The sequence below is a fragment of the Arachis hypogaea genome, chromosome 11 (genome assembly GCF_003086295.3).
Source record: "Arachis hypogaea cultivar Tifrunner chromosome 11, arahy.Tifrunner.gnm2.J5K5, whole genome shotgun sequence".
Taxonomy (NCBI): Eukaryota; Viridiplantae; Streptophyta; class Magnoliopsida; order Fabales; family Fabaceae; genus Arachis; species Arachis hypogaea.
Window position 1 is genome coordinate 133767380 of NC_092046.1, and position 25062 is coordinate 133792441.

The following is a 25062-nucleotide window of genomic DNA, read 5'->3' on the forward strand; positions in this document are numbered from 1 at the left end:
TGTAGGACGTTTTCGTGGGGCTCGGCTATGCTGGCCTGGACGTATCAGTCCCTATCTTTGGCAGCTCAGCGGGGCATCACAGATATTACTGGCTGCACTCCGTTGTTGATGTCCTGGATCTATTAAAGATTCCCCCAGTGGTGTCCACCAGATAGAGGCGTCTACCAGTATCCACTGGCTGTGAGGTGAGAAATGTCTTTTTACATATTTGAGTTAAATTATTTTGTCAAATAATTTGGTATGTTACTTAACAAACCGTATATACTCTCCTTTGATGTGTTAGGTTGGTTGGATTGCCGTAGCAGAGCAGGGATCAGCATGAGGCCAGAGTCCTGCGTTGGAGGGTTTCCCTTGACCGGCTACGGTTCGACGAGGTTAGTTGTAATATACGCACGTTTTTTATTTTGGATAACTAGATAGATATCGTATTAGTATGCTTGTTATATGGATAATTCGAGAGATTTCGTCTAATAATTGTGTTTGTATTATACTCAAAACTTTCTATCTTCAGTTTGCATGGAGAGTCTACGATGAGACTGAATCAAGGACAATATGACTCTGCAGATGAGACTGCTATCTAACTGACGATGGTCTTGAGAGATGGTGGGTCCCAGACAACTGTGTGGTCCACCAAATCTCCGAACATCCCTAATCATCACAGAAAAAAATTTATTCTTATACGACATCTCTACCCGAAATAACATATAAGACAAAACTACTCAAACTCATAACTAAACTTTATCTTACCAGTATCCGAGATTCTGACGAAAGGTGACACAGAGGCTCCATTGACACCCATTGTCGGCTTGACGGCACTGCACATGGTAATTTAAGCGATCGGACTCGATCACCCGGTACTCAGCACTCTTATGAATACTGTAGTTCTTCACACCTTGAAGCACCGCCTCTCAGCTTCTGAACCCGTGTCCGATCCGAAACTCCACACCGCCGTCCAGGTTATAATCCACTCTACAGCTGTCAAAGACCGGGTTCCTCTCATGCATGGCGTCCAGATGTAGACTGTGATAGTGACTTGGCACAGCCGATAGCGCCGGAATTGGATGAGGTGGAGGTAGCACATGGCGCGGCACAGCCCCCGCAGGTGTCTACGGCACAAACTCATCCTCATCACCACCAACGGAAGACTCACTGTCCGCACTGTCCGCCACATAATCCTCGTCCGACTCCTCCTCACCCTCCTCTGCCTCGTGCTCCGGAATCGCAAGATGAATGGGAGGTGGTGCAAGAGGTCGGTAGTCCTGCACGTAGGTTTCATGTACGGACGACCCACTGCCACCATGACCCACCTCAGTGGATAGCTCCATTACCTATTCACACATGATCCTCCCATGAATGTCGAACATCAGTCGCACATGCTCGTCTCCGTGAAGTCGGAATAGTCGAAACCGAAAAACTCCATTTTCCGTGGATGCCAGCAACCTATACGCCACCTTCCGATTTCCCTCCCTTGTTTCCCACTAAGCTTGCTCAATATCAAACTCTTCAAATCCAACAACGTCTCCACACGCTGAGTGCGAAACAATATCGGATCTTGACACTCAATAAATGTCACCCCGTTGTCACCATTTCTCGTGCGACAATTGGGATAAAGAAGCACAACTATGAATGGATTGTTACTGGCCATTCAACTATAGTTTTTAGAGAAATAAGAGACAGAAGAAGGACATGAAATGTGTGTGAACAATACCAAGGATTACACATCCTTTTATAGAACCTGAACATTTGTTTTATATATATCTTGATTACAGTGTAAACGAGATATAGTAAGGGAATTTAATTCGGTAAATATTCATAAAAATATTTATTTTGGTAAATATTACATTTATTTTATTTAATGAAATAAAAAATCCTGAAATCAAATGACTTTGTTTCTAAAATAAAATAAAAATTTTTTTACAGAAATTGATTAAAATTTAAAGAATATTATTTTTTATTTATATTTTTTTTTAATTAGTTTTAGGTTTGCCAATAATAATATTAGTTAAAAAAACTTTTTTCAACTATAAATATTATAAAGAATCGATTTCATAATCATATGAGAGATGAATTTTTAAATGATTATTTAATAACATATATAAAAAGAAAAATATTTGATTGTATTGACAATGGAAAGAAAATATAAAACCTATTTAACTTACTATTTTAGTGTTTAAATTTATTTGTTAAATAATTTGAAATGAATTATATTTTACAATAATAAAATATAACTATAAAAATTATTGTCATATATGCATTACCCCCACTGACAAAATTTTTTGGATTCGTCATTAGATGGGGAGGAGTTTCCACCTCTATGGAGTCTCATTGCTAATTTGCCATCCCTAATCTCACCTGAGTTGGCATGTAAATAAATATCGGTTGAGCAAAATTAAATACAATAAATCTGTTATGATCTAACACTATTTCTCCATCATAATGAATTGAAAACAACAACGTTCGAGACTTGTAAATAGGTAGATCATCAAGTATGCGTCTAGCAATGTGATCCTGGTGGTGACCTAAGCCAACCAATACTAAATGCACCCACTGGAAGTACCACCGTCAATACTGTTGCGACAGGCACATATCAAAGCTATGATATAATCGTAATCAATAGTTACCCCGAACATGTCACATATCATACCAACCCTTCAAAAAGTCCGATTACCAATCTCCTCTGCCAAATCGATCATCGTGAACGTGCATTTCATTTACGTTCATTAATATAGTAAGATGTGTTATAAACCATTAAACTTTTTAGAAACACGATCCACTTGATATCAGGCACGAACCTAAGAAGAAAATAGAGGGGGAATTTGCCCCCATAAATTTTCTTGAAAAAAAAATTAAAATTATAGATAGATGATACGTTTTATGGTAAAAAATTATAATTATCTTGTTAAATTTAATTTTTGATATAGAAACTAAAAATAATAAATAAATTAACTCAATAAAAAAATAATTATAATTATCTTTTAACACCGTTAACAATCAAATTGGAACTTAATTTTTTAAATATAACAAAAGTATTAGTGTTTTTTTTAAGGTTAGTTAAGATAAAAATACATATTATCTATATATTAATATATTAATATTCTTTATTAAAATAATCTTGTCTAGCCTGGTAATGTTTTGGTTAAAAAAAACTTATACCAAAAATATTATAATAAATAAAATTTTGTAGATGAATAAAAAATAATAAATAGTTAAATAATTATTTAAAAACATGTAGAAAATAAAAATATGTAATTATGTTAAAAATAAAAAAATAATTTTTAATTATTTTTTATTATTCTAGATTAATATATTTTTTATCAGATAATTAGTTTGTTAAAAATTTAAATTTAATTTATATATGTATGCTTTTGTATATAATTTTAGTTTATTGTTGATTAATATAAATAGTCTTAATTTTAAATAATAAATAATTATACTAAAATTTTATTTTTATATACTTTTTTTCTATTATTAAACTTTTCTAGGTTCGTCACTGCCTGATGCCACTCCACGATCCGAAAGCACATAAGTGGACACATGAATACATGCACTTCATAAACTTTCACCCTCAGATAGCTCTGTGGAATAATATATTGGATAAGCGGGTCAATATTTGGAGTCCATTTTACTTGCACAAAATCCACACATCATAAAATCAATAACAAGACAATTGTTCAAACCAAAAAATAACAACACAAATATATTTAAATACAAATGTAATTTTTACGTACGTCATGAATTTTAATGTTGTTGAGAACCCGTCTCCAACTCCAAATTCTGGTCTCCTCAGTGTCTCTGCTCAGCTTGTATCCCACCCACCTGCAATGCCATGAGTAGTAAAAAATCACACATCCTTACACGACAACTTATAGAAGAAACAAGTATAAAAGATACATAAATACCTCTCGACCAAAGGAAACTTCCCCTAATCAAATGTGTGGGGTCGACACGCAGTGATGTGATGATATGCCTAAGAAGAAGCAAACTCCTGCATCCATTCAAGTTTCGTTGTTTGTAATTTGTGGACCGACACATCTGCTTGTACAAAAAGGCCAGTACAGCTGAACCCCAAGACAAACGACTGCATCGATCTAGATCCTTCAAAAGTGGTATCCACCTCATGTGAATTTGGCAGTCAGATGCATCAAAAAATAGAATACCCCTATAATTTATATGATATACCATCAGGTGTACTGCATAAGTCGCTTATCCGTCGGATTTTCTTCTCAATCCCAGCATACTAAATCCTTGAACCATAATAAATGATGCACCACTTGTTCTGTCTCTGTCTGTCAATAGATCCTAGTACGGCTCCAAGTCATTATTAACATTTGTCCTCTATGGTTCATCTTTGATAGAAAATCTCCCAACTGTTCATCCAACTTGTAACACTCTACCATACAGAGTCTTATGCTTAAGTCATAATTCAGAGATGGCAAGGTATTACGACCTCTAAAACAAAAATTTAGTACGTATAGTAGTATGAATAATTGATTATAACTAGGAGCCTTTGTAGAAAAAGGGGTAAACAAAAACCGTAACTCGAAAGCGCAACACTCCGATCGATAACGTAACGAGTAAAGGATAAGCGAACGCGAGATCATATATATAAAGGAGTGTCAAAAACAGGAATATCAAGACTCAAAATCCAGCTGCGAAGATAACCGATCCGAGCATAGCAATATATACATATGATAGAATAAGGAAAACCCCAAAGGAAACCCAAAGGGACACAAATACAGAAATCTAATCTCCAAAAATCCCCTCTAGAAGGAGTCATCACCGTTTGTATTATTTAATGGAGATAAAAGTATCTAAACAAGATATATAACCCAAAACAGAGTCCCGAGAACAAAGGATCTTCGCTAAATCCAGAAGTCTCCAGCATGCCTCAGCGAGAAACCTCATGCCCTGCATCTGAAAACCACAAAATCCGCATGGGTGAGAACCAGAGGTCCCCAGCACGGTAACAGCTTCCACATATATAATACATAATAGTAGAGGAAAGCCGAAGGCAATCCTAGAACTTCTTCCAGATAATATCAAAGCTTATAAACAAGCTAAACCGTAAGTGGCAACTGACTAAAGATTCTTCAGTCTAACTAATACTTCCCTTTCCAATTCCTTTAGACCTCCCAACCACCAGCAGGAGTATAATATAGCAAACACAGTTATATCAGACAAGAGATTTACAAATAGGAACAGATAAGGCATTTAGGTAATTAGCAAGTAATATGCAGTCAAATAGGCAATCTCAAACAATTCATGTAGTATGCTTATGATGCATGCCTGTCCCTAGTGGCTGATGATATCATCTGTCGGTTATAGAGCCAACCCGACAAGTCCTGGTAGCTAACCATTGGACTGTCCCTCTGTCGTGCATCCCCAACTCGAGTTATACTCATCATAAACTTGATCATAATCATGATCCATATCCATCACCCTCACTGGTGAATATTTATGGGGGCGAGCTCATCCGGGCCTTTCACAGTGCCCGGCCACACTTACGACATAGGGTCAAAAGAGCTTCGAGTCTCAACCTGGAGCACGTGGTGGCTAGCCACTGCTACTACCCAGGGAAACCCTCATCTCCGATGGTGGAAGTGCAAATATTCACAATTCATTCAACAGCATATATGCATTTATACTTAGCCATAATCATGGCTCCGCCGTAACACGGCAATAATCTAGCCATCCGGCTCACAGTTAAATCCATAACCAGCCAATTCATTAACAATTACGGCCCTTCGGCCCATGGCACAACAAGCACTTCCACCGCCATTCTCCGCATCTCACATAATCATCTTTGATCCTCATTGATCATTCATTTTTCCCTTGCTTCACTCGCAAGTTACCACATTCACTAGCCCTTTTCCTCATGCTAGGCATATCATAATGATTTAAGATATAAGTGGTGAGATCGGAGGCTTAGAAGTATAAAATTTGGCTTTTAAAACTAAAAAATCAACTTTGGGATGAACACAGGGCCACGCGTACGCGCACTCCACGCGCACGCGCAGATGGCCAAAAACTCATCGACGCGCAAGCATCATACGCGCGAATGCGCGGGTTGAAAAATATCCAAACGGCGCGCAAGCGTCAGCCACGCGTACGCGTGGGTGCTCTTGCGCCCAGGCACAAAACTGGCACAACTCTGGCACAACTCTCTGGAAAATGACTGGGCATTTGGTGCAGCGCATCGACGCACCCGTGCGCACCACGCGCACGCGTGGATGATGCTTTCTCGAAGAACGGCACGTACGCGCCAAGTGAGCCTACGCGCGAGGGGTCATTCTGCTAAAAATTTTCTAAGTTAAAAGCTGCAGAATTCACAGATTCAATCCCCAATCTTCCGACGGACATAAATTCCTCATTTTAAATCATTTTTCACCCGTTCTTCGAACGGCATGGACATCCCGGATCCAATTTCATTTCTAAATAGATTTGGCACAAATCAGAGATCCGTAGTCCAAGTTATGTCTCGTCAAAGTAAGCCCAAAAAACCATGTTTTCATACAAAACCACAAAGTGCCATTTTCAAAACAAGCCACTTTCAACTCTTTTCAAAATCAATCAAAACATGCCAATTTCATCCCTTTTCTTTGAAATCAATCAAAATGTACCAAAATCCATACCAAGCCATCCTCAACTCACACATTGACATTTTACCAAAATTCCCAAAACTACCTCCAACCATTTTAACACTTCTCAATTAATGGCTAAAGGACAAACACAATCTCATGTCATACATCCTTCTCATCCCAATTTCCAATAATATCAATTTCCAAATCAACCATCATTATACATGATCAACATCATACTCACCATCAACATGGTACCACCCATCAATTCTACCTCAATCATCCATCAAGCATATATCACAACATGCATTTCTCATATATCACACAATCAAGGCATCAATATTCATAATCACATATATGAACACATCATATATCTCAACCATTCAACAACACCAACAATTCAATGCCTATCTTAGGGCCTCTAGCCTAAGTATTTCCTACTACATTACATATTAGATACGGGAAACCGAAACCATACCTTAGCCGATTTCCCAAGCTCAACCGGAGCACTTCCAAACCACTTGTCCACAAGCTCTCAAGGTCTCAACACCTCCAAGAACAGATTTTGTCACACAAAACCCTCTCCCAAGCTTTCCAAAATCATCAATCAAGCTCCAATATTCACATATACACAACCTAAGCCACAATTATCATACCCATACACAACATCTCAATACCCAAACCTCGTAGAACAATAAATTACACTAGGGTTGAGAATATTACCACACCCAAGGTCCAAGGAGACAAGATTAACCTTCTCCTTCAAGAGAGTTGGGTCCTATAACATCAAAGAACCCAAAATCTCAACATTTTTCGAACAAGGGCTAGAATTTCGAACAGTAAAACGTGGCTTACCTCAAGATTGATTGTATGAGTTTTGTAGAGCTCTCCGCAGTGAACGCGTGGCCGTAAATGGAGCGGCAATCGGAGCTCTAGATCAAAAGTTATGGTGGTTTGAAGATCAAGTGAGAGATAGAACTTGAGAGAGTGTTCTTCCCTTCCTCTCCACCATTTCAGCGTGTTTGAGTGTATTGTGAGGAGAGAGAGTGCTGAAAACTAGGGTTTTGGTTTAGTTTAGTTGGGCCAAGGGCCCACTTTGGGTCCGGTTGGTCCGGTTTGGCCCGTTCGGTCCAATCTTGGTCCGATTTCTATAAAATTGGTACCAAAATTCTCGTCTCAATCTCCTCTATCACATTTAGCCATAAAAATAACATTTATGGCTTTCTAGAATAAATTCTCATTTTATGGGTTAATTAGCCGTTAATTGACCGGGTCTTACATTCTACCCACCTAATTGGGAATTTTGCCCACTAAATTCAAATGCAATTACCTGAGAATAAGTGCGGATAATCCGTTCGCATCTCCGACTCAAGTTCCCAAGTGTGTTCCTCAACACCGCCTCGACTCCATGCCACTTTGACTAATGAAACCTCTTTTCCACGCAACCGTTTGATACTAGTATCATCAATTCTGACTGGAGCCACTGGAAGCGTCAAATCTTCCCTTAACTGAACCGATTCGGGTTCTAACACATGGCTAGCATCAGGGGTGTACTTCCGAAGCTGCGACACGTGAAACACGTCGTGCAGGTTCGAAAGATGAGGTGATAGAGCCATTCGATACGCCACCGGTCCAATCCTCTCCAGGATCTGAAATGGACCAATGTATCGAAGATTCAACTTCTTTGCTTTAATCGCCCTACCTACTCCTGTGGTGGGAGTAACCTTAAGGAAAATATGATCTCCTTCCTCAAATTCCAAAGGCTTCCGCCTCTGATCGACGTAACTCTTCTGGCGACTCTGTGCCGTAAGCATCCTATCTCGGACTTTCTTAACTTGTTCAGTGGTCTCAGCTATCATTTCCGGCCCCAACAAGCCTTTCTCTCTAGCTTCATACCAACATAGCGGAGATTGACATTTCCTCCCATACAATGCCTCATACGGAGCCATTCCGATGCTCGCATGGTAACTATTATTGTATGCAAACTCCACTAACGGCATATACCGATCCCAACTCGCCGGTTGGTCCAAAACACAAGCTCTCAACATATCCTCTAGTGTTTGGATCGTCCTCTCAGATTGACCATCTGTTTGAGGATGGTAAGCTGTACTCAAGCTTAATCGGGTTCCAAAAGCTTTCTGAAATGCACCCCAGAACCTCGAAGTGAAACGAGGATCTCTATCAGAGATTATAGTAGCAGGTACACCATGGAGTCTTACAATATCCTTTATGTATAACCGAGCTAGATCCTCAAGGGTGTAAGTCATTCGAATGGGCAAAAAGTGAGATGACTTCGTCAGTCGGTCCACAATCACCCAGATAGCATCAAAACCAGTCCTAGTCCTTGGCAATCCCGACACAAAGTCCATTGCAATACTTTCCCACTTCCATTGCGGAACCTCTAAAGGTTGCAACATCCCAGAAGGTCTTTGATGTTCAATCTTTACCTTTTGACAAGTTAAGCACTTTGAAACATATTCTGCCACATCATTCTTCATACCCGGCCACCAAAACATCGCCTTCAAATCATGGTACATCTTAGTACTTCCCAGGTGAATGGAGAATCCGCTTTTGTGTGCCTCCTTTAAGATATCTTGCCTCAAAGTACCAACATCCGGCACAATGATCCTACCCTTGAATCTCCATAACCCATCTTTTTCTTCCGACAATCTCCACTGTTTTCCTTGCTCGATAGCCGGTAAAACCTTCCATAACGCCTCATCATTTTCCTGAGCCTTTAGGAGTTCGGACTTAAAGTCACTCGAGATTTCTAATCGGCTCAAACACAAGGTTTCAGATACTTCTCGAACACCAATTTTCAGACTCTCGAATCCCTTGAGCAACTTCTCCTCTTGAAGCATCATCCAAGCCGCATATAACGACTTCCGACTTAACGCATCCGCCACTACATTTGCCTTTTCCGGATGGTAATTCAACTCAAAGTCGTAGTCCTTCAATAATTCCATCCACCTCCTTTGCCTCATATTAAGCTCTTTCTGATCAAAGAGATATTTCAAGCTCTTGTGATCGGAGAAGACGTGGAACTTAACCCGATAGAGATAATGCCTCCACACTTTCAAGGCAAACACAACCGCAACGAGTTCCAAATCGTGCGTAGGGTAACTAACTTCGTGAGGTCTCAACTGTCGTGAGGCATACGCCACCACATTATGATGCTGCATCAGCACGCATCCTAGACCCTTTAGTGAGGCATCACAGTACACCTCAAATGGTTCGTTCGGCTCAGGTAACACCAACACAGGTGCAGTGGTCAAATTTTTCTTCAATGCCTGAAAGCTCTCCTCGCACTCAGAAGTCCAAACAAACGGAGTGTCTTTGCGAGTTAACTTTGTCAACGACAAGGCTAATTGCGAAAAGCCCTTGATGAACCTTCGGTAATAGCCAGCTAGACCCAGAAAACTCCTTATCTCAGTTACTATGGTTGGTTGCCTCCAATCCATCACAGCTTCTACCTTGGTTGGATCTACGGCTATTCCCTTCTTACTCACCACGTGACCCAAAAACTTCACCTCATCCTTCCAAAACTCACACTTAGACAGTTTTGCATAGAGTTTCTTCTCCTTTAGAATTTGCAACACGGTCCTCAAGTGTTCCGCATGCTCTTCTTCAGTCTTGGAGTAAATTAGTATGTCGTCAATGAAGACAACAACAAATTTATCCAGAAACGGACGGAACACTCTATTCATGTAATTCATAAACACTGCAGGAGCGTTCGTCAACCCAAAAGACATTACAGTATACTCGTAATGACCATAACGAGTCCTGAAAGCAGTCTTAGGGATATCCTCACCCCTCACCCTTATCTGGTGATAACCGGATCGCAAATCGATCTTAGAGAAAACCCCAGCTCCTTGTAACTGATCCATGAGATCATCAATCCTCGACAATGGGTACTTATTCTTTATGGTGACCTTGTTCAGCTGCCTGTAATCCACACAGAGTCGCATACTTCCATCTTTCTTCTTTACCAGTAACACTGGAGCACCCCACGGGGAAACACTTGGTCGGATAAAGTTCTTACCCAACAATTCCTCTAACTGAGACTTTAGCTCGGCCATCTCTAATGGTGACATCCTATAAGGAGCACTTGAGATTGGTCCCGCCCCAGGCACCAACTCAATAGCAAACTCGACCTCTCGGTTAGGTGGAAATTCCTCAATATCATCAGGAAACACTTCCGGAAACTCACACACTACCGGAATCTGATCCAACCTTTGATCATCACCCGAAACACCAGCGGTTAACAACAGGATACCCTGACATTCGATTCCAGAACAGTTCACCATCATCGAATTCAAGTAATAATTATTCACCACGACCGGCCCTTCTGTATCTTCCGGCATAAAGTACACCGACTTTGTAGAGCAATCAAGCAGGACATGGTTCTCAGATAACCAGTCCAATCCCAAGATAAGATCAAGACCGATCATCGGTAAGCAGATTAAATTATGGACAAAATCATGCTGCTTGAACCTAAATGAAACTTTCGGGCATCCTAGCCTAGTTACCATGGCTTCATGGGTAGCATTATACACTTTTAGGTCATAACCTAAGGTTACGATCTTCAATCCTAACTCATGGGCTTTCTCAAATGCAATGAATGAATGCGATGCTCCCGAATCAAATAAAGCATTTAAAGTTTGACCAGCCATTTCACAGTTACCTCGAATGAGTGTCTCGGATCCCTCTGCACCCACAGCTGAGGTGGTGAACACCCGACCAGTCTGTTGTGCTTTCCCAGCACCTTGCTTTTGCTTCTTTGGACAACTTGCGGCTTTATGCCCCGCCTTTCCACAATTGTAGCACAAACCCCATCCGGCCTTGCATGGTACTCCCGGATGGTGACTCCCACACCTAGTACAAGCTTGATCATTTTGAGGCTGCTTCCCAAATCTTTTCCCTTGGGAGTAGTTGCTGTTGGGCCTCCTAAAAGAACCTCCCCTCTTGAAGGGCGGACCTCTAGGTGCAAAGCTCTTCCCTCGGTTTTATGGAAATGATCCTTTGTGATTTCCTTTCTCAGTGGCTGCCCTCTTCACACACTCTTCAGCAACCCTACACTTGTTCACCAATTCGGAGAAAGTCCTAATCTCTATTGGTCCCACTGAACTGAAAATATCGCTCCGGAGTCCTCCTTCGTACTTAACACACTTCCATTCCTCATATTCCACCGGAGTCCCTTGACACATACGAGAGAATCTGAACAGCTCCTCAAACTTGTCAGTATACTCAGATACGGACATAGCACCCTGCTTCAGCTGCAACAATTCAAGCTCCTTGGCCGTCCTAGCAGAAGTCGGAAAGTACTTCTTATAGAACTCCTCTTGGAAGACATCCCAGGTGATATAATCATCACCCTGCTGCAGAAGGCGTCGGATACCCTGCCACCAATGCGACGCTTCACCAGTGAGCAAATAGGTAGCGAACTCCACACGCTGCCCTTCAGGTACCACCTGCGCTTGCAGTGCTCGTTCCATAGCCTGAAACCATGTATCGGCTTCAGTCGGACTAGTAGTTCCCTTGAACTTCGGTGGATTAACCTTCAAAAAGTTTGCCAGTGTCATCGGTCCCTGAACTCCACCTCCATCATTACCATGGTTGTTCATCTGTTGACCAAGAGCCTCAGCAGTGGCTTGCATAGCAGCAGCCATGTTCTCCAATGCAGTCATAAAGTTCACCGGATCATTAGGGTTAGTCTCCGGCGCACGAGCATTCGTATGTCCTCTCCCACGACCTCTACCGCATCCACGAGGAGCCATCTGGTTCCTATACACACCAAACAATCGATATTAAGTTGATCAGTCTCAATATCGGAAGTTTAGTGCTTCAAAGTCCCAAATGCATGCTCATGAACGTTTATACCAATTATATCATATATACTAACAGCACATAACACACATACAGAGAATGCACAGAAGCATAGTCAGCCCATTCCTCAGGCTCTACAGGAACGAACTGCTCTGATACCATAATGTAACACCCTACCATACAGAGTCTTATGCTTAAGTCATAATTCAGAGATGGCAAGGTATTACGACCTCTAAAACAAAAATTTAGTACGTATAGTAGTATGAATAATTGATTATAACTAGGAGCCTTTGTAGAAAAAGGGGTAAACAAAAACCGTAACTCGAAAGCGCAACACTCCGATCGATAACGTAACGAGTAAAGGATAAGCGAACGCGAGATCATATTATAAAGGAGTGTCAAAAACAGGAATATCAAGACTCAAAATCCGGCTGCGAAGATAACCGGTCCGAGCATAGCAATATATACATATGATAGAATAAGGAAAACCCCAAAGGAAACCCAAAAGGACACAAATACAGAAATCTAATCTCCAAAAATCCCCTCTAGAAGGAGTCATCACAGTTTGTATTATTTAATGGAGATAAAAGTATCTAAACAAGATATATAACCCAAAACAGAGTCCCGAGAACAAAGGATCTTCGCTAAATCCAAAAGTCTCCAGCATGCCTCAGCGAGAAACCTCACGCCCTGCATCTGAAAACCACAAAATCCGCATGGGTGAGAACCAGAGGTCCCCAGCACGGTAACAGCTTCCACATATATAATACATAATAGTAGAGGAAAGCCGAAGGCAATCCTAGAACTTCCTCCAGATAATATCAAAGCTTATAAACAAGCTAAACCGTAAGTGGCAACTGACTAAAGATTCTTCAGTCTAACTAATACTTCCCTTTCCAATTCCTTCAGACCTCCCAACCACCAGCAGGAGTATAATATAGCAAACACAGTTATATCAGACAAGAGATTTACAAATAGGAACAGATAAGGCATTTAGGTAATTAGCAAGTAATATGCAGTCAAATAGGCAATCTCAAACAATTCATGTAGTATGCTTATGATGCATGCCTGTCCCTAGTGGCTGATGATATCATCTGTCGGTTATAGAGCCAACCCGACAAGTCCTGGTAGCTAACCATTGGACTGTCCCTCTGTCGCGCATCCCCAACTCGAGTTATACTCATCATAAACTTGATCATAATCATGATCCATATCCATCACCCTCACTGGTGAATATTTATGGGGGCGAGCTCATCCAGACCTTTCACAGTGCCCGGCCACACTTAAGACATAGGGTCAAAAGAGCTTCGAGTCTCAACCTGGAGCACGTGGTGGCTAGCCACTGCTACTACCCAGGGAAACCCTCATCTCCGATGGTGGAAGTGCAAATATTCACAATTCATTCAACAGCATATATGCATTTATACTTAGCCATAATCATGGCTCCGCCGTAACACGGCAATAATCTAGCCATCCGGCTCACGGTTAAATCCATAACCAGCCAATTCATTAACAATTACGGCCCTTCGGCCCATGGCACAACAAGCACTTCCACCGCCATTCTCCGCATCTCACATAATCATCTTTGATCCTCATTGATCATTCATTTTTCCCTTGCTTCACTCGCAAGTTACCACATTCACTAGCCCTTTTCCTCATGCTAGGCATATCATAATGATTTAAGATATAAGTGGTGAGATCGGAGGCTTAGAAGTATGAAATTTGGCTTTTAAAACTAAAAAATCAACTTTGGGATGAACACAGGGCCACGCCTACGCGCACTCCACGCGCACGCGCGTATGGCCAAAAACTCATCGACGCGCAAGCGTCATACGCACGAACGCGCGGGTTGAAAAATATCCAAACGGCGCGCAAGCGTCAGCCACGCGTACGCGTGGGTGCTCTTGCGCCCAGGCACAAAACTGGCACAACTCTGGCACAACTCTCTGGAAAATGACTGGGCATTTGGTGCAGCGCATCGACGCACCCGCGCGTACCACACGCACGCGTGGATGATGCTTTCTCGAAGAACGGCGCGTACGCGCCAAGTGCGCCTACGCGCGAGGGGTCATTCTGCTAAAAATTTTCTAAGTTAAAAGCTGCAGAATTCACAGATTCAACCCCCAATCTTCCGACGGACATAAATTCCTCATTTTAAATCATTTTTCACCCGTTCTTCGAACGGCATGGACATCCCGGATCCAAATTCATTTCTAAATAGATTTGGCACAAATCAGAGATCCGTAGTCCAAGTTATGTCTCGTCAAAGTAAGCCCAAAAAACCATGTTTTCATACAAAACCACAAAGTGCCATTTTCAAAACAAGCCACTTTCAACTCTTTTCAAAATCAATCAAAACATGCCAATTTCATCCATTTTCTTTGAAATCAATCAAAATGTACCAAAATCCATACCAAGCCATCCTCAACTCACACATTGACATTTTACCAAAATTCCCAAAACTACCTCCAACCATTTTAACACTTCTCAATTAATGGCTAAAGGACAAACACAATCTCATGTCATACATCCTTCTCATCCCAATTTCCAATAATATCAATTTCCAAATCAACCATCATTATACATGATCAACATCATACTCACCATCAACATGGTACCACCCATCAATTCAACCTCAATCATCCATCAAGCATATATCACAACATGCATTTCTCATATATCACACAATCAAGGCATCAATATTCATAATCACATATATGAACACATCATATATCTCAACCATTCAACAACACCAACAATTCAATGCCTATCTTAGGGCCTCTAGCCTAAGTATTTTCTACCACATTACATATTAGATACGGGAAACCGAAACCATACCTTAGCCGATTTCCCAAGCTCAACCGGAGCACTTCCAAACCACTTGTCCACAAGCTCTCAAGGTCTCAACACCTCCAAGAACAGATTTTGTCACACAAAACCCTCTCCCAAGCTTTCCAAAATCACCAATCAAGCTCCAATATTCATATATACACAACCTAAGCCACAATCATCATACCCATACACAACATCTCAATACCCAAACCTCATAGAACAACAAATTACACTAGGGTTGAGAATCTTACCACACCCAAGGTCCAAGAAGACAAGATTAACCTTCTCCTTCAAGAGAGTTGGGTCCTATAACATCAAAGAACCCAAAATCTCAACATTTTTGCTCATGAAACTCGAAATCAATGGCTGGAATTTCGAACAGTAAAACATAGCTTACCTCAAGATTGATTGTATGGGTTTTGTAGAGCTCTCCGCGGTGAACGCGTGGCCGCAAACGAAGCGGCAATCGGAGCTCTAGATCAAAAGTTATGGTGGTTTGAAGATCAAGTGAGAGATAGAACTTGAGAGAGTGTTCTTCCCTTCCTCTCCACCATTTCAGCGTGTTTGAGTGTATTGTGAGGAGAGAGAGTGCTGAAAACTAGGGTTTTGGTTTAGTTTAGTTGGGCCAAGGGCCCACTTTGGGTCCGGTTGGTCCGGTTTGGCCCGTTCGGTCCAATCTTGGTCCGATTTCTATAAAATTGGTACCGAAATTCTCGTCTCAATCTCCTCTATCACATTTAGCCATAAAAATAACATTTTTGGCTTTCTAGAATAAATTCTTATTTTATGGGTTAATTTACACAACTACTAACAGGTTCCCCATTAGTCAGAAGTCCTAGTTGATAAGCTACATCCTGTAGCAAAATAGTCATCTCCCCACAAGCCATGTGAAACGCATGTGACTCCAACCGCCACCTATTGACCAAAGCAAACACCAGCTCGCAATCATATCCCATTCAAGCATATTGACAATGACCAAAAGCATGGGTTTAGATTTTCGTACTAAAAATAGGATTGATGTTGCAAGTATAGTCCAAATCTAACCATTGATCATCAATCAAGTTATAATCCTAAAGATGTCGCAATCAACACAAAATAATCGGGAGTTTTAAATCCCGGGTCGTCTTCCCTAGGAACTAATGCCAATAAGTGCACAATTTTGGTTGTGGGAAACAAGGGGTGTTTTCAATAATAAGGAAGCAAACAAATAAAGAGATGAAAGAACTAGACAAAATTGCAATTAATAAACTAATAAAGGAATAAAAGAACTACGTATGTAATATAAACAAGTAAGGCTAAAAAGTAATGGAAAAGTGGTTCAAAACATAAATGAAACCTTGACTTGGGATGAGTTATGGAATCTCTTCCTTGCCATAACCACAACTATGATAATTATGATGGATTAATCTCACTAAGTCAACTCTCACATCGGAGAGTAAGTTAAATGAGCATAAGTGTTCTTAACCCACAAATCCTAGCTTGCTTGTTAATTACCTTAGCAACAAATTAGCATTAGTAGGAACAAGAATAATTAACAACCCAATAATTATCACTAAATGTTAGACATTATGGCTCTAGTAATTCATACACTCATTTTCCCAAGCCAAGGGGTGGAAATTACCCCATAATCAAAATTGGCATTTTATCGAACACATAGAGGGCATAAGCATAAAACATGGCAAACTTTGGAAAATGATAAAAGCTATGAACCATAAATGATAACCAGCAAGCAAGGTAACTCAACAAACATAAAATAAGCATCAAACATCAAATTCAACAATGGGAAATCCAAAATTGTAAACTATGCATATATTGACAAGAGAAATAAAAATAGATGAAAGTGTAGAACAAGTAATGTAATTAAAAGAGAAATTAAAGAGATACTTACAATGCAATTGCTATAATCCAAAATCAAACTTGAAGTATAAAATGCTACAAACCCTAATTAAACCTAAGAGAGAATTTCCTAATCTACACTACTCCTACTCCTACTATGTAAAACTATGGAAAATAAAATCTAAGTCCTAATGCCTTCATATGGCTTCATTTCCCCTTCATATAGCCTTTGATTTCAGCCTCAAGCCTTCAGAAATGGGCCAAAAAGAGCCCAAAACGCGAGTGCACGTGCATTTTTAATAAAGGCACGCACTGGTACCTGTGCGTACGCACAAATGTGTGCGTGCGCAAACTTCACTAAATTTCCACTTGTGCGTACGCACAGAGGGTTGTGTGTACGCACACTTTGCTATGCTCTGGATTCACTCTGCTTGGGTTCCTGTGCATACGCACAGGTGGTTGTGCGCACACACGCATGCTGATTTCCTTTTTGTGCGTACGCACACATGGTTGTGTGCTTCTCCTTTGTTTTCTTCATGCTTTCTCCCTTTGTACATGCTTTCTTCCATTTTTGCCTTGCCAAACTTGCTTCTAGAACCTAAAATCACTCAACAAACATGTCATGGTATCGAATGGCATAAAAGTGGGATTAAAATCACTAATTTAAGCTCAAAATTGCATGTTTTCACATTCAGGCACAATCTAGAGAGAAAACACAAAAGCATGCTATTTTAGTGAATAAGTGTGAGTTTATGTGATGAAATCCATTCAAATCAAACTAAAATATATCGTCAAATATGGATTCATCACATATATGCCAAATATTCGAAGCTTGCATGTATAAAATATGGTTTGGCAAGCTCACTAAGTCACACCAGTATATTCTGTTAAGTTCGCAAGACCCTGGCAGGCAAAAAAAAAACCTTACATAAAATTGAGACTCCAAGAAACATAGATTTTATACTTATGAAATGCATTATTTAAATTTTATACTAGCTATCTAGCCTGACCAACCTTGGCTAGAATCTTCTCGTACCCTTTTAGTAAGTGTTGGTCCATTTCTCCCTTTGCAAAATTTCAAAAGTAAAACATAAAATTAAAAGCAAGTTACATAAATAAATTATTTGGAGTTTAAATTTATGCAAATACAATTTTTGAAAACAGGTTACATTCGTGTCCTAAACATATTCTATGTAATCCGCTACACTCTACCACGGTTTACAAATTACATGTAATCCGCTACATGGTCTCACGGATTATAGTCAAAACACACTAAGTCATAATTCGCTACACCCTGTCGCAGATTATGAATGAAAATAACAATGCATAAACCGCTACACTCAGTCGCGATTTATGAGAAAATAGTGGTGAAGCATAATCCGCTAGAGGCTATCGCAGATTACGTGATGTATTGTTATAAAACTGCGATAGCCAGCAATGAATTCTTCATTCACTAGTTTCAGTAGGTTTTGGATTGAGAGAGGAGGCTTAGAGAGAATTTCGGGAGACCTTAATTGGGACCATGGCGGAAGAAAATCGCTTGTACTAGCTAAACGGCGTTGCTCACGTCGTCAGAAGCATCAATGAAGAGGTTAGTTTCTTTTTTTTATAAATAAATAATTTACAAATAATTTATGGTTTAGGCTTTTATGTAATAGAATTTTTATATTTTTTATTCTCATGTAACATGTATATAGTTTTCGTATATTTACAAGAGTAGATAGATAATACGCATTTGTGTATTTAAAATTTGATTAGGATATATTTATAAATAAATAATTTATAAATAATTTATGGGTAAGGCTTTTATGTTTCAGATTTTTTATAGTTTTTATTGTCATGTAACATCAGTGTAGTTTTTGTATATGTACAAGAGTAGATAGATAATACGCATTGGTCCATTTGAAATCTGAATAGGATATTTTTTTAAAGAAATCATTTTTGGTTTAGGGTTGAATGTTTTAGAACTTAATTAGAATTTATAAATAAATAATTTATACTTTAGGCTTTTATGTTTTAGAATCATTTTTATAAATAAATAATTTATAGTTTAGGATTGTATGTTTTAGAATTTAATTAGCACATCATTCTTTTTCCATATGATGTAGCCAATTAGGTGTATTTACAACATTAGGAGGCAACAAAATATGCATATGCATGAACAGATCATACCTTATTTAAAAAGGGCTGGATTATATGACTTAGCTAGGCTGAACACTCATTGGTTCTGGTTGGATGAGTCTATGGTGAGCGCATTCATTGAGAAGTGGTGTCCTGAGGCGCACACCATCACATTGCAGAACGTGGCGCATCAGGTTGCCCTTTAATAGGGAGGCCGTTAGTGGGTGCCTCACTGACTTTGAACAGTTTATTGAGGATGACAGACCAGCGTGGGAGTGGTTTCAGGAGTTATTCGGTAAGATGCCGCCGCCGATGAAAGTCAAGCAAATGACAATCCACTTCACATGGTTCCAGGAGAGGTTCAGGGTAATACCAGCCTATGCGAGTGATGAAACGGTTCGCATATACGCTCGTGCGTACATCATGATGCCACTATCCACTCAGCTTTTTGGTGACAAGAGTGGGAATCGGGTTCACCTTTGATGATTGCCGTATATGGTGAAACTTGACTAGATGGACAATTATAGCTGGGGTTCAACTGCATTTGCATGGTTGTATAGCTCCATGTGTCGGGGACCAATAAAAATGTCACGAACTTGGCTGGTCCGCTTCAGCTTCTACAATCTTGGATATTCTAGAGGTTCCCCACGTTGACACCGCACGGTTTTGACATATTTGCATTTTCATTGGCATCCAGATATCCTTTCTTCGCCTTGAGCATATTATTTATCTGTTTGAAGTTATTATCCTTTATTGTCTTATTTTAAATATTTATTTTACGTTGTGATCCTTTAGGTGGGCGAGTTATTTACCGACCTTTGATGCGAAGGAGCAAAGACTTATTTAGATTCGTCTTGCGTTGGACAGATTAGGTAGTTGAGATGTAAGTTGTTTAGGGTTGGTTAATTGTATCATAAGCAATTCACCAACGTCTTTATATATCGTGTTCTAACGTTAGATTCTCCTCTCCTTTGCAGTTTGTGTGGGAGCCTTATTCTGCTCTTGAGGTGGTTGCTGTGGTTCATCCAGAGATACTTACTAAGGAGCACTCTAGGTTATGGTGGATGCTCACGAGCTTGATATATTTTTCTATGATTGAATGGAACCAAGTTGATAACATAGTACCAGAGCTCAAAGGCATATAGCATCTACCTGACCCAGCTCTGAGCGTAGACTGGCTCCTTGCAAAGGACAGTAGGGGAGGAGATCGGTGGCTCCCCACTTATTATTAGACATGGCATCTATATTGGAATAACAGAGTTAATTCTGTCCTGATGATACAAAGAATGGCTAATCCAGGTCCATCCGTAGAGTACTTAGACTGGTAATTCCAGGTGGAGCATAGAGTTCTAGCTCCGGATGTAGCATTTTCTGATCCTAAGCCGGTTGAAATTTCTGTGGCTGCTCGTCACAGAGGGTCATCACATGTGCCTGCTAGGGTGCAAGTGACAGATGTGCCTAATAACAGAAGTGTGGAGCGGAAACAACCTGTTGCTACACGGCCTACTGATCGGGAGTGGCGATGGCTAGATGAGAGGAGGAAGCTGGTGATGAAGCGGAGGGGCCTAGCGATCATTGTGTTCGTCGATCTAGAGCTAGGCGTCGAGGTGGCAGTGGATCGGTTGGACTCGATGGGAGCTCCGTTAGTGCAGGTGATGGAGTACAGGCTAATCATGGGGGGTTGGAGACATGGAGACTAGGTTCGACAGAGGCACGTTTACTATTGGGTCGAGCTCTCAGGTATTTCAAGATGTCAGCACTCAGATGTTCATTGATATTGCTACTACTACAATGACCATGGTCATTCACGATCAGATGGGTGGTTCACAGTTTTATGCAGATGTGAGGGTCAAGAATGATAGTGGGACCATCATATAGCGACCAAAGGCCTTTTGGAATAGGTGGTGCGAACCTCATCCTGTATACGCTAAACACCTCAGTCATGTTGTAGACATGATGAACATATGTAGCCCAGTCCAAGAGGGAGTGTGCACAGCATGCGATAGCATGGCAACATGGTTGATGGAGAGCCTGAAAATAGCCACAGTCGCATGTATGATCCCCAAGAGAAACTCGATACGTGCCGAGTGAAAAGTTACCCGTCGGAGTTGTTTCTGCCATAGTAAACTCCGACTGATGCCTGTCAAACAAAGTGGCAGTGAAACATCTCGAATCTCTCATTTTGCACTCTATTGCTTTCACCAGGGCCTGGAAGAATTGATGCTCAGTTCCCGATTTCACCTCTACTGTTTGTCCTTAAATAACAAAGGTTGCGTTTGTTTACAGAGACAGGACACTGAGACAGGGACACTGAGACACAAAATCATGTTTGCCAGAGGAGACATAGACAGAGACAATGTGTCCAGAGACACTGAATTAGTGTATTTTGGGTCCATCCTGATAGGAAGGACACAGAGACACTAACAAGGGACATAACTTATTTTTTATTTTTTCTTTCTTTATTCTTGTTAATTTTTCATAATTATTTTTTTGTTGTTATATTTTTCATCTCAAAATTTTTGAATGAAAAAATTGAGAATAGATTGAATTTTCATAATTTGTTCTAGTTTTTCACCAAACAGAATACAAGAACACAAAATTTTGTGTCTCTGTCCATCAGTGTCTTGTCCTGTCCTGTTCTCAGTGTCTTGTCCTGTCCTGTTCTTAGAAACAAACGCAGCCAAACAGCAATGCAAACCTTTCTTATGTGGATTTGACCAACAAAGTGACTGGAAGATTTCTTGTGTCCTTCAGAACAGAACTAATACACTCAGATATGTTGGTGGTCATGTGGTCAAAACGTCTGCTGCTATCCTGATGCTGAGTCAACCTATTGTATTCCATTCTGTTTGCCCAATCACACAATGCCAATTTTTGGTCCTCATAATATCAAACAAATAGTCATACTCTGCCTCGGTCTTCCCATAAGCATAATTCACAAGAAGCCTTTTTGCGTCCTGACCCTTGAAACTCAGCTGAAAATTAGCGGCAACATGACGAATACAGAATGCTCGATAAGCACGAGGAGGTAGCCAACCACTATTAGGGGCCTCCAGAGCAGCCTTCATGCCATTGTGCCTATCAAAGATCATAAGAATACCCTCTTGCAGAGTCACATGTTGTCATAGGTTGGTCAAGAAAAAAGACCATGACTCCACATTTTCACCTTCCACAAGAACAAATGCAATGGGCAAGATATTCAAGTTTCCATCCTGCGCAATAGCTAGAAGCAAAGTATCGCCATATTTTTCATACAAGTGAGTATCATCGATGCTCACCAATGGCTTACAATGTCGAAATTTCTCAATACAAGGAGGAAATGTCCAAAAAAGACAATGAAAGTACGCTGTAGATTCATCAACCTGATCACCAACTCTAACAGGAGAAGTCTTCAACAATGTAATGGTTCCGACCATGGTGGACTGCACACCAAGAATCCAACGTGGCGGACTCTATCCAATCTCCATAGATCTATGCTATTGCCTTCTCATTTCCAACCAAACTTTTCTGTAAGTAGGTTTGAAACCATAAGTTGTTTCTGTAGCTTGCTACAACACCTTTATCACAACCGCAGCATCAGCTCTAATCAACGAAAAGATCCTAGCACAAATGACGTGATAATCAAGCTACTGGTGATCGCTTGAAATCGATGTAGCCATGCAAGTGTGAGGTCTATTGTACCTTCATACCTTCCAGGTACCCTTTCGTTGCCGAAGTGTGATGCGAATCAACCAAGTGCAACCTTTACCAAACTCCTTGCATTTCCCATGGTACTTAAGATGATCTGACTCTAATACCCTATACTGAACTCCATGGCAGATGCTGTAATTCTTTACACTCAACATAGCTTCCTACTTATTCTGGAAAGATTATCCGATCTAAAATTCTGTAGGAACGATTCTATCATGCAAGCCCTAACCTCCAAAGGTAGCATCTACGTCTGACTGTTTCCCCATAGCATCCAAGTTCAAGGTTGAGAAATATGGAGGATGTTGCTGTGTACCGAAACTTGATAGGCCATGCTGTGTAGGTAGATTGCTCCTATTATCCTTATCGCTCTCCCCAAGTATGTCAACAAGCTCTTCGTCTGAATCATCCTCTCACATTGCATTTTCAACTCGATCCAATTCACCCTCTCGCATTACATTTTTAACAGAATCAGGAATCATGCGATAAGAACTAACCATTCCAACTGGAACAGATGGAGATGCAACCAACGGACAAATCTATGCAACCATAAGCATCGAACTAAAAGCATCCCCAACGCAGTGGATTGAGGATTTGGAGCTGATGCCCCAGAACTGTCAACACCATCCTCTAACTTCACATACAACTCGTGTATTTTCACTTCCGAAAAACTTCTCTGACAATGAAACAAAGCCTGCAGATCTTCGTCGGACCCTATCACAAATATATCATACTTCACACCAGAGAATACAACTGCAATAAGTATTTTGTAAAATAATTTTTCACCCACTTGCTCTCACACACACCAAACTTTTGCAATATACTAATTTTTAAATCTGATGTATTCGATGACCGAATAAAAGTACTCAAATTTTCTATCAGTAAATTTCACACTTTTTCTTTTATTTTTTTAATTTTGTGTAACAAATTACATGTAATTTGTAAATCGTGCATTTGCATAAATTTAATAAATTTAATTTCTATATGATTTATCTACGTCAATTATCCTAAAATTTTCATACCATGTAACTTAAATCACGCTAAACTAACATATTCATATATTGCAACTTAAAATATAATTTGAAAATATTTATCCTATCATCTAGACATTAGTCACATAATCTTAAAATAAATAAGTGACTATTTAAGATAAAAACATAAATAATTTTGTACTAAATTGAAAACTTAGATTTTTTGAATTTTAAATTTTACTTTAAAAAATAAAATTTAATTTTTTACCAATTATTTCATAAATAAAACAAAAAAATATTTAAAAATAAAAAATCACATTTTATTTTTTGAAATTAAAATTTAAAAATTTAAATTCTTAAATTGGTGAGGCGCACCAGGCTCCGGCAACCGTGTAAGGCCTAAGTAGTGGTCGTCCCCCTCAAAAAATAAATTTAATATTGCGTAGGCCAATGACCCACATATTAGACATTAAATTGATAAGAACTAGAGGTGTCCAAGACTCGATTCGGCCCGAAATCGGTCCGGACTCAAGACATATTTTGTCGGGTTTAGATTTCTATTTTTTGTCCGGTTCTATTTTCGGGTTAGGTTTGAGTTTTGTTTCGGGTCACCCGGACCGGACTCAAAGTTACTTTTTACAATAAAAATATATATTTGAGTTAATTAGTAATGTTATGTTATATTTTTATAATTCAATTAATATTTTTTATATTATATGATATTATTTTTGTTTTAAAATTATTTATTTTGATATAAATATGATCTAACATTTGTTGAATTTATTTTTTAAAAATAAAACTTTATTATTTTAATATATAAATTTACAAATTTGTATATACTAATATTTCATCGAATTGACCTGGTTTAATCCAATTTCTTTTCGGATCACTTTGGGTCGGGACAAAATAAACCTAGTGTTCTTTTAGGACCGGGTCTGGGTCTTTCGGCTCGGCCCATGAACACTCCTAATAAGAATCAGATACTACACTTGATCTTAGCCAACTTTACTGAATGCGTGTTGAATAAAAATGACAGCGTTAAGGCTTTCTCCAAATATTTGAAGCACTTCAACATTAAACATAAACAGAAAACATCATTGTTAAATGTTAATTACTGTTTTGAGTTAGGTAATCAAAAATATAAAAATACCAATAACATTTAATAGCGGGCAATGTACCATAATAAATAAAGTGGCTTCCAATATTACCAA

General features: G+C 39.7%; 1 protein-coding gene across 1 annotated transcript; it reads right to left on the reverse strand.

Moving 5' to 3' along the window:
* Positions 1 to 22018: 22018 nt before the first annotated feature.
* On the reverse strand, positions 22019 to 22609 carry LOC112721846 (uncharacterized). The gene is made up of 2 exons (XM_025772871.1): positions 22341 to 22609; positions 22019 to 22271 (listed from the first exon to the last, which is right to left on the reverse strand). Exons 1-2 carry the CDS (start codon positions 22607 to 22609, stop codon positions 22019 to 22021), a joined length of 522 nt encoding a protein of 173 aa, XP_025628656.1.
* Positions 22610 to 25062: the final 2453 nt, after the last annotated feature.